Genomic DNA, 15251 nt, shown 5'->3' on the forward strand with positions numbered 1-15251 from the left:
TCGCCGTGTGTGCACCTCCCTGCTGAGCAGCTTCTTTTCTCTGAGCGTGCTGGGAGTCCAATGTACTCGTATGTTCTATTGTTGTTTGCTCTGGATTGTTCCTTTATTTCGGACATCATGAACATTTAGTGCAATATAAAAGCACTGGAGTATGCGCCATAGATAGTCTTCTTCATTTACTTGTATCATTGACATGACTGGATGAAAAGTCTCTAAATCAGTAGCACCGAATGTCGGATAGCTGTAGAGCTTTTAAAATCTGATGGACGCTCATCTAGCTGTTTTAGAATGTTGCTCCACAAACGTTTATATGGGAAAACCAATGTTAAATTGAAATCTCATACTTTTTGGTACCCCATCTTACGTCTTTACCCATTTTATAATCCGCACCAAATATGGCATGCTCAAAGCTTTTGTCGTGAACGTTATCATCTCCGTATTTGGTGAAACTGGGTCATGTGGGTGGCAAAGTTATTAAGTGTTCAAAAATGGGACTTGCAGTGAAGTGAGTTGTGAGTCTTAACTACAGAGGCATGATTGCACCTCTGTCGTTATAACCAGTGACAATCACTCATGATGTGGACGGCCATCATCGGACGCCTTTTTTCCCTTTCATTACTTGTTCCCTTTAGCAGGAAACTGAGAAAAGACTTCATGGGCTCCAGTGAGGCATGTGTGCCCTGTCTGTCTGTTTATCTGTCTATCTTTCTGTCTGTCTGTCTGTCTGACTATCTATCTGTCTATCTATCTATCTTACTAATTCGTGTCCACTGTCTTTCCTCCCGCTTGCATTCTTAACATGTCTCACATTTATTCTAATTGTGGGTGTCCATTTAGATCTAAACATTGTGTGCTAGAACTATTCTACATGAAAAGGAAGCCGGTTTTAATTATTGTTTTTTGTTCATAGAGAGGCAAACATGCTGCCAAAATCCGAGCACACCAGTCTGCTCTAAGCTAGTGCAGTCTACCTAAGATGTTGTAATTGGAAATTAATTTATGCCCATTATCAGCAATAATAGAGGCGACATTTATCAAAATGGCAATTAAACTGACGCCTACCAAGAGTGGATCTTTCCCAGAGGATTCCGTGAATAAAATGTTGAGCGCTCATGTTGGCGACATGTTTGGTGCAAATACCCCTACCCCCTCCCAACCCCCACGTGTGCCCTCCCCCTACCCTGATACTTAACACCCTGTCCCTTAACCCTGTCTTTTAACCTGAACCAGCCCTAAAACCTACCCTGACCTCCCCTAGGCCCTAAAACCTACCTCGACTACCCGTTCACCTCCCCTGTCCTGAAGCCTAATACTCTAACCCCTCATTTAAAAAACTACCTCAACACTACCCCAGACCCAAAAACTACCCCTGACCCCCCCCAGTCCTGAAACCTGGCCCCAAACCCCCCAGTCCTGAAACCTGGCCCCAAACCCCCCAGCCCTGAAACCTGGCTCCAAACCCCCCAGCCCTGAAACCTAGCCCCAACCCCCCCAGCTCTTAAAACTACCTCCAACCCCCAGCTCTTAAAACTACCTCCAACCCCCAGCCCTGAAGACTAGTCCCGAACCCCCAGCCCAGAAAACTACCCCTGACCCAACCTCCAGCCCACAAAACTACCCCGTCCCAACCTCCAGCCCACAAAACTACCCCGTCCCAACCTCCATTCCACAAAACTACCCCGACCTAACCCCCATCCCACAAAACTACCCCGACCTAACACCCAGCCCACAAAACTACCACCACCTAACGCCCAACCCACAAAACTACTCCCGACCCACCCCCAGCTCACAAAACTACCCCGATCCCCCCAGCCTACAAACTACCTCCCTCAGCCCCACTTACCTCACCGCGGATCTCTCCCTGCTTCCGTCCTAAGCAGCCCGCAGCCCACAAAAGATTCCCGACCCACCCCCAGCCCACAAAACTAACCCCGACCCCCAGCCCACAAATCATTCCTGACCCAGCCCACATAACAACCCCACTTACCACACCTCTCCATGCTTTCTGCTTGTCCGTCCGTTCCGCTGCTTACCGCGCATATGCCTCAACCACGCACATGCGTGGTTAAGGCATGTGTGGTAGGGCTTGTGGAGTCGGAACACTAATGGTTTAGACTGCGGTGTTCCGACTGTTTCCCATTTTATTTGTATATGTTAATACGTATCCTTAAGGTAGGATATATATATATATATATATATATATATATATATATATATATACATATATATATATATATATATATATATATATATATAATTGTAATTTGTAAAACGCCTATACTTCACAATAAACAGTAACAGCTGAGAAAGCCATGTAAGTTCTATAAATATTTAGTCACTGCATTTATGATAATCTGTGATAAGCCGGTCTCCTTGTTATTTGTATAAAAATGTTCACTTGAATTTAAAATTGTGTTATCTATTGCGCTGGGATTTTTCGATTAAGTATTCTGTATTTGGTACACTTTTATTAAGAATTGGCCTTACGAAAAAGTAAATCCAAACTTGTACACTATTATATTAACGGAAGTGATGATGTAAATTGAAAGTGATCTGTTTTGTATTTGTGGCACTACACACGAACAAGTGTTATCCCTGTGCACTATTATGTTTTTATAGATGCTCCATTTTGATGCACTGTCTTTGTGGCCCATTACTACTGCTACCACACAAATCCACAATCTTAAAAATCTGTAGGAAACTTGACAAATTACACTGCAGGTCTAGCTGTCCCTATGCTACATTAAAATTGTGTTTAATTTGAGCAACTTTACTTTACCACATCTCTTAGCACCATACTGTTCCCTATAAATATAGCCCTCCTCCACCTATCTCTTTCATAACACGAAACCTTAGCCCATGTGTCGAACCACAAAACCCTCTACCATACAATCATCCCTCACCACCTACACCCAATCATACTCCTCATCTGCACACAATTATGATTGTTGCCTTTAATCAGCCAGTACACATTATATTACCACGTCAAACAAAGCACTGAGATCTCAGTTCACATTTCTGCATATCTCCATCCAAACTTAATTCTAATATTTCTGTGCACCATAGGACACTTTCAGTCTCCAGATCATCAAGCTTAGTCTTCTTTGCCTGAGGTCTCTGACACTGTTCAGAACATACGCAACATGTTGCAAATCTGCACTGGTTTTACCTCTTCATAATAAAAACTACAGCTCATCCCTTATCTGCCTCCACCTGTTACCCACCCCCAGGACCAAAACTCAACTTTTTCTTCCAGATACTGGAAAGATTAGTATCCACCAGTCTCACACTATTTTTTCTTATACAAGGTCTGTTAAGACTTCTATACTCCTCACTACAGAGAAACTGCTGTCCCACACCTATCGAACTTTATCATTGCTCCACATCGCAGTAGATTTGCTTCCATCATCTCTCTGATGTAGCAAAGCCATTCAACACTGTTGATCGTCCTGCTCTCCGATCCTCAGTTGGCTCTGTAGGCATCACAGGACTGGCACAGTGTTCACTTTGTACCTCTCCAGTTGCTCCTTCATTCGCTGGTTGTTAGACGGAGACCCAGAGGGTCGGCCGAATACTGGGGGAGAGGCCTCCGAGGAGGGCCGTCTCCGGCGATCGTACAGACAGGTCACCACCCTCCCCACAGATAGACACCACACCAGGATGAGATCGACACTCTTTATATATGGTTCTTGTGGCAAGGTTATCAGCGGTACAGGATTCAGGACTCGAGGGTCCTCTCAATTCTAGTCTCTGTAGGGAAAGGGGTAGCGGGTCAGTCTTGGTACCGGGTCGGTACCGGGGGTGGCAAGAGGGAAGCTCACAATCCTCGAGCTTAGGAGTCTGCAGGGTCGGGCCGCGGCAGCGCCAGCAGGCCAAGGCGATGGTTCAAGTACAGAGAGCCGCGGCAGCGCCTGCAGGCCAAGATGATGGTTCACGTTGCAGAGGGCCGCGGCAGCGCCAGCAGGCCAAGAGGATGGTTCACGTTGCAGAGGGCCGCGGCAGCGCCAGCAGGCCAAGAGGATGGTTCACGTTGCAGAGGGCCGCGGCAGCGCCAGCAGGCCAAGACGAAGGGTTCACAGGGCAGGGCTGCGGCAGCGCCAGCAGTCCGTCAAGGATGAGTTCTTCTCGGTGTCTCTCGACTCCAGGATACAACTGCCCTCCTGGTCTGGGGCTTCCTCAGTTATAGGGCGGGATCCCTTTGATGTCCGGACCCTCGCGCCTTGAGGTCTGGAGGTCCGGAGTGAGGGGGCCCCGACACCTAGCAGGGTGTTGGAGCCAGCGCCCCGGGAGGCCGGGGGTGATCGACACCCGGCGGAGGAGAGCCGTTGACGCCTTCTTCTGTCATCGACCTGCCAAGTGGTCTCTTTACCTCCTGGGTGGAGGTTGGTGCCTCGATGTCGGGGCCGGGCCAGGCCCAGGGTTGGTGTCGGGTCGAGGCCAGGCGGCCTCGTGCTGTAGTGTCCAAAGATGGCGGCTGGGCCAGGGCCATGGTGCTGACGGGGACCAGGGCCAGCCGGTCCGGGAGGGTTCAGGAGCTGGCGTCCCGTTGTGGACGGGTTGTGGGTTGCCTCGAGGGGTTGCCGGGGTGGCTCTTGCTGGGGATTCAGGGAGAGCCGGGGTCCGGGCCCCGTTGTGCGGAGGGGGGACGGCCCAGCCACGAGGCCTGTCCAACATGCGTCCCCCCCAGCTGAAGGCAGGGAGAGTCAGCCATCCTCTTGGGGACTCTCCTCGCCGAGGCGGAAAAAGCGTGACAGGCCGTCTGCGTTGGCGTGGTCCTGGCCTGGACGATGCTCCACAGTGAAGTCCATCCCCTGTAAGGAGATGGACCAGCGCAACAGTTTCGGATTCTCCCCCCGCATCTGCATCAGCCATTGCAGGGGTCGGTGGTCTGTCTGCACCCGAAAGTGGGTGCCGAAGAGGTAGGGCCGGAGCTTCTTGAGGGCCCATACTACGGCGAAGGCCTCCCTCTCGATGGTGCTCCAGCGCTGTTCCCGGGCCAGCAGGCGTCGGCTGATGAATGCCACTGGCTGATCGACTCCCTCGGTGTTGAGTTGGGAGAGGACGGCCCCCACGCCATGATCGGAGGCGTCCGTCTGTACGATGAATTCCCGTCCGTAGTCGGGAGCCTGGAGTACGGGGGCAGTGCACATGGCGGCCTTCAGCTTCTCGAAGGCCGATTGGCAGTCCGGAGTCCAGTTGATCGTTTTGGGGCTCTTCTTGGATGTGAGCTCCGTGAGGGGCCCCACGATGCTGCCATAGTCCTTCACAAACCGCCGGTAGTACCCGGTGAGCCCCAGGAAGGCCCGGACCTCGGTTTGGGTCGTAGGGGGTTGCCAGGCCTGGATGGCAGCGATCTTGAGCTGGAGGGGGGCCACCAGACCGCTTCCCACCTGGTGTCCTAGGTAGGTCACGGACCCTTGGCCCACCTGACATTTGCTGGCCTTGAGGGTGAGCCCGGCCTGCTGGAGGGCGTGTAGAACTTCCCGCAGGTGGCGGAGGTGGTCGGTCCAGTGGTGACTGTGCACAGCGATGTCGTCCAGGTAGGCGGCGCTGAATCCTTCGAGGCCCGCCAGTACCTGGTTCACGAGTCGTTGAAATGTTGCCGGAGCGTTTTTCATGCCGAATGGCATCACCCTGAAGTGGTAGTGACCGTCCGGGGTAGAGAAGGCGGATCGTTCTCGGGCCCTGGGGGTGAGGCCGATTTGCCAGTAGCCCGCTGTTAAATCGAAGATGCTCAGGTAGCGGGCGGCCCCCATGCGGTCAATCAGCTCATCTGCCCGGGGGATAGGGTGAGCATCGGTCCTGGTAACTGCATTCAGTCCCCGGTAGTCCACGCAGAACCGGAGCTCAGGGGCAACGCCCGGGGCGGCGGCCTTGGGGACCAGGACGACGGGGCTGGCCCAGGGGCTGTCCGAGGGTTGATCACTCCCAGTGTTAACATCTTGGACACCTCGGTCTGGATGCAGGTGCGCACCCGATCTGGTACGCGGTATGCCCGGTGGCGAATAGGGGGGCTGTCCCCGGTGTCCACATCGTGAAGGCACCAGGGGGTGACCCCAGGGGTGAGGGAGAACAAGGACGTGAATCGTGTCAGGAGAGCTAGACAGTCTTGACGTTGCTCCGGGGCCAAGGCCTCGGAGAGTCTGACCCCTTCCACGGAGCCATCCTGCTCGAGGGTCCTCAGCAGGTCCGGAAGGGGCTCGGAGTCTTCTTCTGTCCCATTATCGGTAGCCATCAGGAGACTGAGTTCTGAACGTACAAAATGGGGCTTGAGTCAGTTGGCATGGAGGACCCGTAGGGGGTTCCGGGAAGTTTCCATATCGATTAAGTAGGTGACGGGCCCCTTGCGTTCGATCACTTTGAAGGGCCCGGACCATTTGTCCTGTAGAGCACAGGGTTCAACCGGGGACATCACCCAGACCTGCTGTCCCGGCTCGAACTCGAGGGAGGAGGCGTGCTGGTCATACCATTTCTTCATGTCTTCCTGACTGGCTTCCAGGTTGGCTTTGGCGATCTCCCTGAATCGCCGGGTCTGGTTGCGAAGGGCCAAGAGGTATTTGTACACATCCGGGGGAGTTTTCTGGGGGGGCCTCTCCCAACCTTCCTTGACTAGGCTGAGGGGGCCCCGGACGGGGTGCCCGTACAGGAGTTCAAATGGGCTGAAGCCTAGGGATTTTTGAGGGACCTCTCGGTAGGCGAACAGGAGGCACGGGAGTAGCACGTCCCACTGGCGACGGAGGGGCTCTTCTAGGCCCATGATCATTCCCTTGAGAGTGCGGTTAAACCGCTCGACCAATCCATTTACTTGTGGGTGGTAGGGGGTCGTGAATTTGTAGGTGACCCCGCACTGTTGCCAGAGAGACTTCATATATTTCGAGATGAAGTTCGTGCCCCTGTCGCTGACGACCTCCCGGGGAAAGCCCACCCGGGAGAAGATCCCCATCAGGGCTCGGCCTACCACAGGCGCCGTCACGGTTTGGAGAGGGATAGCCTCGGGGTAGCGGGTGGCGTGGTCCACCAGGACCAGGATGAACCGGTGTCCTTGGGCGGTTCGAGGGTCCAGGGGCCCCACAATGTCTATTCCCACCCGTTCGAACGGGGTGGTGACGACGGGAAAGGGCTGCAAGGGTGCTTTGGTTTTTCGGCCACTTTTTCCGCTGGCCTGGCAGGTGGGGCAGGCCCTGCAGTGGTTGGTGACATCTTTTCGCATTCGGGGCCAGTAAAAGTGGGTCACCAGGCGGTCGTACGTTTTGTCCTGTCCCAGGTGTCCGGCCAGGGGTATATCGTGGGCTAAGTTCAAGAGGAAATCTCTGAAGCGGAGGGGCACCACCAGCACCCGACTGGCCCCCAGTTCTGCAATCCTTTGCTCACTGTAGAGCAGGTTATTGTCCCAGTAGATCCAGTGGGCCCCCGAGGTGTCCCCTGTGTTCTGGGCAAGGGCTTGCTGCCGGAGTCCCTCGAGGGAGGGACAGGTTCTTTGTTCTTGTTGGAATTGTTCCTGGGTGGGGCCCCCCTCTTGACGCCACTGGGCCAGGTCGGGGAGGTCTGGGAGCCGACCGGGTCCTTCTTCGGTTTGGGCCGGGAGACTTGCTTCTGGGGTGGCCTCCTCCGGGACAATCGCGGGAGGAGGCTCCGGCCACTCGGGTTCTCCTGGACTGGGGACGGCCCGGGCGGTCATGGACCGGGTCGTAGCACAGACCCATTCGGGGAGGCCCAGCATCCCCAGGTGCTCTCTCCGTTCGACTGCTGCCCAGGGAGAACTTTCGAGATCGTTCCCCAGGAGGCAAGCCACGGGGGCATCATCGCGGACAGTTACTTTCAGCATCCCTGATACTCCTCCCCACTCGAAGGGGACGTAGGCCATTTGACATAGACTTTCTGAGTTGTCGGCCGACCGGACAGGGCAAAGAATGTTCGGCAAGATCTGGTCCGGGGCCACCAGATGACAGCGGACCGCGGTCACACTGGCCCCGGTGTCGCGGAGGGCTTCCGCCCGGCGGCCATTAATGTTGACCCACTGGCTGTACTTCTGCGTGTTGGCGGGAAGGGGGGCCCGAGGGATCAGGTCTCGTTCCCCTAAGCAAACCAGGGACATGGCAGCCGGTTCCCACTCAGGCTGGTCATTTTCGTACCCTTCTTGGTCTTCTGGGTGCTGTTCTTCCCCCAGGGCTGCAGCAGCGACCTGGCGGGTTAAAGGGTTCGGGTTCTTTGGGCAATTGGGATCATTTGCGTAGTGGCCGGGTCGCTGGCATCGGTGGCAAGTGATGTTGGCTCGGAAGCCGGGTCGCATCGGGGCGGTTCCCCTGCCGGCCGGGGACGGGGTGTTGCTGGCGGAAGTCACCGGGCCGGTGTCCCTACCCCGGCCCTGGCCTCCTCCTCCACGGGGGCGATGGGGCCCTTGGGCAGTTCTGTGCGCTTCGCTGGGTCCGTTCCGGCCAACTCGGGTGCTTTCCCATCGGTCAGCTTCGACGGCGAGCTGCCGAGGTTCCGTTAGTTTACTGTCCAGGAGGTGCTGTCTGAGTTCGATGAAGCAGTTGTTGGAAAGGTGCTCCCACACAACAAGGTCAAAGAGCTGTTCGTAGGTGGTCACGTTGCTGCCCTTGACCCACCCCTCGAAGGCCCTGCAAAAGAAGTTCACGTATTCCACCCAAGTTGTACCCGGGATCCGTTTGCAGTCGCGGAACCGCTGGCGGTACATCTCGGGTGTGAGTCCGTATCGAGCGAGGAGGGCGGCCTTCATGTGGTCGTAGGATGTCATCAGATGGTCCGGGAGTTGCAGCAGGGCGTCTCGCCCTTCGTTGACAAACTCCCCCATAACCCGGCTCCCCAGTCGCTTCGGGGAATCCGGTGGGAGGTCATGGCTACTTCGTACGCTTTGAACCACTGCTGGATGTCATCGTTCTTGTAGTACTCTCTGACGACATCTTTGGGTATGTGGACCTTGGGGTCTGTAGGGGCAGGAGTGTTCGTGCGCTCGGGGACCCCGAGTTCCTTGTTCTGCTTCCGAATCTCTAGTTCTTTGAGGTTGCGCTCATGTTCGTAGGTTAGCTTCTTCTCTTCTAGCTCCCTCTGCCTTTGTTTCTCTTCTCGCTCCTCTCGGAGTCGTAAGTGTTCCAACGTTATTTTTTGTTCCGCCAATTTGAGTTCTCCATCTAAGCGAAGTCGTGCCAGTTCTAATTCATGAAGCCTGCTTTTTTCCCGTTCCCGGACCTCTTCTGGGGAGAGACCCGATCTTCTTTCTTCTGTCGGCGTGGGGCTTGTTTCGGGTGTCCCGTGGCTTTGTGTTTGGGGTACGGTCGTACCCGTCTCCGCCCAATGTTCCAGGGCTCGTTTGAAGTCCTCTTTCGTGCTCAGTCCTGTGGTTGAAATGCCTAATTCCATGCAGAATTGTTTCAGTTCTCTGTGGTTGTATTCTTCCAGCTTTTCCATCTGGAATTTTTCTGTTGCTCCGCTCTCTTTTGTTGTCATGGTGGTTGTGTGTCGTGGGGCGAGTGACCCTCTGTACGATTATGCGTAGGTTCGGATCCCACCGCTGCCACCAATGTTAGACGGAGACCCAGAGGGTCGGCCGAATACTGGGGGAGAGGCCTCCGAGGAGGGCCGTCTCCGGCGATCGTACAGACAGGTCACCACCCTCCCCACAGATAGACACCACACCAGGATGAGATCGACACTCTTTATATATGGTTCTTGTGGCAAGGTTATCAGCGGTACAGGATTCAGGACTCGAGGGTCCTCTCAATTCTAGTCTCTGTAGGGAAAGGGGTAGCGGGTCAGTCTTGGTACCGGGTCGGTACCGGGGGTGGCAAGAGGGAAGCTCACAATCCTCGAGCTTAGGAGTCTGCAGGGTCGGGCCGCGGTAGCGCCAGCAGGCCAAGGCGATGGTTCAAGTACAGAGAGCCGCGGCAGCGCCTGCAGGCCAAGATGATGGTTCACGTTGCAGAGGGCCGCGGCAGCGCCAGCAGGCCAAGAGGATGGTTCACGTTGCAGAGGGCCGCGGCAGCGCCAGCAGGCCAAGAGGATGGTTCACGTTGCAGAGGGCCGCGGCAGCGCCAGCAGGCCAAGACGAAGGGTTCACAGGGCAGGGCTGCGGCAGCGCCAGCAGTCCGTCAAGGATGAGTTCTTCTCGGTGTCTCTCGACTCCAGGATACAACTGCCCTCCTGGTCTGGGGCTTCCTCAGTTATAGGGCGGGATCCCTTTGATGTCCGGACCCTCTCGCCTTGAGGTCTGGAGGTCCGGAGTGAGGGGGCCCCGACACCTAGCAGGGGGTTGGAGCCAGCGCCCCGGGAGGCCGGGGGTGATCGACACCCGGCGGAGGAGAGCCGTTGACGCCTTCTTCTGTCATCGACCTGCCAAGTGGTCTCTTTACCTCCTGGGTGGAGGTTGGTGCCTCGATGTCGGGGCCGGGCCAGGCCCAGGGTTGGGGTCGGGTCGAGGCCAGGCGGCCTCGTGCTGTAGTGTCCAAAGATGGCGGCTGGGCCGGGGCCATGGTGCTGACGGGGACCAGGGCCAGCCGGTCCGGGAGGGTTCAGGAGCTGGCGTCCCGTTGTGGACGGGTTGTGGGTTGCCTCGAGGGGTTGCCGGGGTGGCTCTTGCTGGGGATTCAGGGAGAGCCAGGGTCCGGGCCCCGTTGTGCGGAGGGGGGACGGCCCAGCCACGAGGCCTGTCCAACACTGGTGATAGACATCAACGCCAACCTCACTTCCAGTGTGTCCCTCGCAGAGTTCTGGTTTTAGCCCTCTACATTTCCCACCATACACCACCTCTCTCAGTTATTATTTCTGATTTGTCTTCTCATAACACCTTTACACATACTTACCCAAGTTTGTTATACTTTCCCAAGTTTGTTATACTTTCCCACTTCTCCTCGAGTTGCATGTCCCTGACTGCCTTACTGTTGACCACCACTGGCGCAACCAAACTTCTCTTTAATTGTGCTGTCCCACCTATCTGTGAATCGCCATTGTAGCTATGTAAGACGTTTCAGAGCAAAATGTTTCTGTGCTCAACACATAAATATTGGAAGTGGCGATAGCAGATTATCAGGTGTGTTGCTGTGATGTTATGGCATTCCCGTAAATTGGTAATTAAACTGATAGTTCTTGTGAAAACATACTTTTGAAAAAAATGTATTTAATTATCTACAAAAATATGATTAGGTGTTTGATTCCGTTATTTTTATTTTTGTATGTTAAAGTCCATTAAGATATGCTACGTCTGCACTATTGTCTCATTCATTTTTGCAAAGCTCATGTAAACGTGCACGCGCCGGCAGTTGTGTTTACAGACAGACGTACGTTTGATGCATTGGAAATGAGATTGGATGGTGAAAGAGTCATTAACGCATGCATATCTTATTTCACGGACGATGCCCTTCGGTAATAGTTTTGCGCCCTCTGCTTTGTCGGCATTTGCGATAGTCCGCCAGTTCAGCCCCATTTTGCTGCGCCCCGTGAACAGTGTGTTCTTATCCTTCCTGTTCAAATTACTTTTGTCCGTTTACATTACAATTCCTAAACAGGAAAATCTGTTGCGAGCTGTGTGGGTATTTCGTGGCAGGCAAAAGCATTTTGCAATGATGCCTGACGCACTCGTTGCTCATTAGCATCCCCATTTTCCTGGATTCTGCAAGAAAGTCCTGCGTGTAGGAGGACCGGGGGTGGACCGTAAGGAGGGTGCTCGGGGATAGCGAAGAGCTGCTTATGTTGATTTTCGTGTCCTCTGATTGGTTCGCCTCCCTGATGTCGCTGCTCTAAGCCAGCGTGACTGCCCAAGCCCCTCCCCATCTGCCTCCTCGCGCCGGGGAGAGCAGATGTAGTTAGACCCAGATTATATGCAGTGTCTGAGCATCTTTGCTGGCCACATTAGCATCACAATACTGAAGGAAGGCGACGCTCTTTGAAAGTGAACACTGGCTGCTTTTTTTTTTTTTTGGGTGGATCTACAGACTTTGTTCCGTTTCTGAGATTTCAATTTTTGCCTAGTGTTTTTTTAACCGAAAGCACGGAATGGAGCCTGGTGGAAATCTGAGCAAGAAGGAATCGCCCGTTAATTGAAGCGTCAGAGATTATTTATGAAGTGCTTCTAGTGGTTGCTTTGGTCTGTATTTTCTTCTCGCCTTAGAGCAGTTTGGACTCTTAGCTCGGCTTTGCACCTTAATTATTCCGCTCTCTAGTGGATCTAAGGGTAGATCTGATACTCGCAGGGGGTTGACTGTTCCTTTGGAAATCCAAAATGCCTTCCATAGAGTCCTGGGCAGTTCATAAAGCGGCTAAATCTCCCGATCCCAGCCGAAAACAAGGCGCTCAGCGAAAGAATGTGTTGGTGTCCTCATTGCGAATGAAACTCGAATCTCAAAAGTCGGTGAAATTCTGGCAACCTCTGAAACTCTTTGCTTATTCACAGCTGACGTCCCTGGTAAGAAGAGCGACGCTGAAGGAAAACGAACACATCCACAAATATGAAAAGGTCCACAATTTTAAGGTAAGGAATCGTAATCTTTTGTTTTTGTTTTAATGAACAAGATGGCATGATATAGAAATTGTTAAAGAAAATTGTAGCCATCAATGAAATGTAATTATTGTTTACTCATAATAACACTGTATTTCTCTGCACCAATTTAAACAATGCTGAGATGAGTTGTATTTTTACGCCTCACTTAAAATCATACTTAATTTTAAATACCCATCCCTATAAATTACAAAGTGTTTTATGCAGCGAATATGTTGGTTAGTTAATGCAGTGCTTGGACGCACTGTACTTTGTGACTCCATTATTGGCCGCAATACAGTTTGTGCATGAAATGTTCAACATTAAGAGGTTAATTAGCGAATTAAATAGATTGTATGTTCGATTGTGTTCTTTGCTGATAAACGATTTTGGATTAAAGGTTTATATTCTTCCTAATCTCATTCAACCGGCGAGTGAATTTGGCATGGTTTATGATGCATATGGAATGGGATGTTTAAACATCCCCTACACTGTAACATATTAGGATCTGTTCCCACTGAGTTTTCTGTTGTGTAACATTCATCGTGAAGTCTTATACCAGGTCTGCCTCCTCTCAATGATAACTGTACTTTTAAAGTGAATTTTCATTTGAGTTAAACCATATTCCCAGCTAAAGCAAATCCTACAGATTTAGCAAGATCAGCAAATGTGAGTCAGAAAAAGAAGCAAACTGTTGGGAATAAAAGTTGACAGCCATCAGCAGAGGGGCTGAGGTATATATTTTGTACTGCTGCTGTAACTTTCTTAAAAAGACACCTACTCTCCCGTCCCCCCATTAAAGGGAAGTGCATTCTTTCCTATTTTCTATGGTAAGTATTGTTGATGAATTATGGAGTCCCTGGATAGTTGTGCAAATTGCAATCTAAATCTGACACCATCCTATAGTCACATCTGATCAGCATAGTCACATCTGTTGTGAGTCGATCTATCTTTGCTTTTAGACATGTAGAAGTAAGCATATTTTCTAATCCTTATTTATCACACTCTGAGGATGTTTTGAGGTGGAAGATATTAGATTGTCGGATTTAGCTGCTTCAAAACCACAGGCTGGCCTCATCTTCCACAAGCCACACAAGTGGTACACACTAAAGACCAGCCACAGTACCTGCCAAAGATGATCCACAGTGCTTATTTATTATCTTTCCTCCAAATATTGTTTGATATAAACAAAAAACATCATGTGCCAGAAACTGGGGTAGCTGTAAACTTTCCATGTTCATTCATTGGAAGCTGTAGATTCATTTAAAGAAAACAATTAATTCGAGAAAGGCATAGGAAATGGCCATGTTGTGATTTAAAAAAAAATGTCATTCTCTTAAATAGAGGAACAGTTGGGAAGCGTGGGTGAGTTACATTAAGGGAGACAACTGAGATGATTCCATTAGATATTTTACCTTCTGTCCCTTTTTCTTGAGCTCCCAATTTCCTCCCACTGTACAGATTGTCCGTTACTTCCTCTGTGTATCCTGTTCTTGGTTCGTGGTTTCTTGGCATCAAAGCTACAATTATCAATTCACTATCTTTACCTTGAAACTGCCACTGATTCAGTGATGGGCGAATTCCAGTACTTTGGTTTTGCCGTTGTTGAGATTTGTTTGATTGCAGTATGGACTCAATTTGTTCAGTGTACTTTGTAGGCCGACACTGGGGTAGTCTAAAAGTAAAGTATTGTTGATTATAGGCAGAAGGCCTCATTCAGTTATGGCAATCAGGCTACAGATTGCTTAACGCTTCTTTGGTGTCTTCCAATCATAGATTGAATATAAGAGGCGCTAAAGTGCGTCCTTGCTCAAGGCTATGGTTGATAAATATTTGTAAGTCAAATTGTTACAGAGTTTTTCAATCCAGTTGTTGAAATATAGGGTAATAATTGCTTTCAATAATTTACCTGTGGCTCCCAGTTTAGTTTATTTTGCCCAAAGCACGCACCTATCAATGTTATCAAGTGCTTTCTTGAAATCAGGAAAGCACACATTTAGTTGCCTTCCTTTTGTAGTGACTTATAACTATTAGGGACAAGGCCGCAATGTTTTCAGTGGTTCCTCAATCAGATCCTCTGCTAGATGTAGGGCTGGTGTTAAACGTTATTCCCGATCCTTGTCTTGAAACACCTTTGCATCCATCGCCTCAGTTCAGTTCCCCATTCTTGGCAAATGTGTTGTACATTATTTGTCACCAACAACCTTCTCTAATCAATTTCAAAAGGGTAGAGTTAGGGGATGCACAGCATGTTTTTCTGTCGTTTGGTGGCACCCCGCTTAGTTTTCTTCTGTAATTTGATGATCTTTACATCCTGTAGTACTTATTTCGGATTTCATTAGTAGCAATATATGTTGTTCTTCTGTTTATTCAATGTGGCAAGTTAGTTTTTTGATGCCTTTTGCTTTTACCATTTCAATTCAATCTTCAGAGCTTTCTGTAGTTGCTATTCACACCGTACAAATATAATCGACATAGAAAAAGGAATAATAATGTTAATTCAGGGAACCCTTAAGTGGGTATAAAAACAGTGAAAGGGATAGGAAGATAAAGAGGGGAAAAGCTAAACAATTAAAGCCATTTCTGATAATGTCTGAGGGGACTTTGAGTGAGTGCCCTGTTTATAGTGGTAGATAAGAGATCTTCCTCCTTTTATGTTTGCCTACTAGGTCGTAAATACTCCATGTGGTGTGTACTAATACTTTTTTGGGGTTGGCACCCCCGTTTGCTGCAATTATTTAGTTGTGCCCTCGCCTCTGTC

At 51.1% G+C, this 15251-nt stretch overlaps 1 protein-coding gene across 1 annotated transcript in view; it reads left to right on the plus strand.

Annotated features, from left to right (window-relative positions):
- Nucleotides 1-15251, plus strand: part of CHN1 (chimerin 1) — a 407318-nt gene that overhangs the window by 325114 nt on the left and 66953 nt on the right. The window contains exon 7 of the mRNA XM_078681533.1: nucleotides 12407-12484. Coding sequence (XP_078537659.1) covers nucleotides 12407-12484 — 78 coding nt within the window. The remainder of the gene's footprint in view (nucleotides 1-12406; nucleotides 12485-15251) is intronic.

Source organism: Lissotriton helveticus, chromosome 3_1 (assembly GCF_964261635.1).
Source record: "Lissotriton helveticus chromosome 3_1, aLisHel1.1, whole genome shotgun sequence".
In the NCBI taxonomy this organism is placed as follows: Eukaryota; Metazoa; Chordata; class Amphibia; order Caudata; family Salamandridae; genus Lissotriton; species Lissotriton helveticus.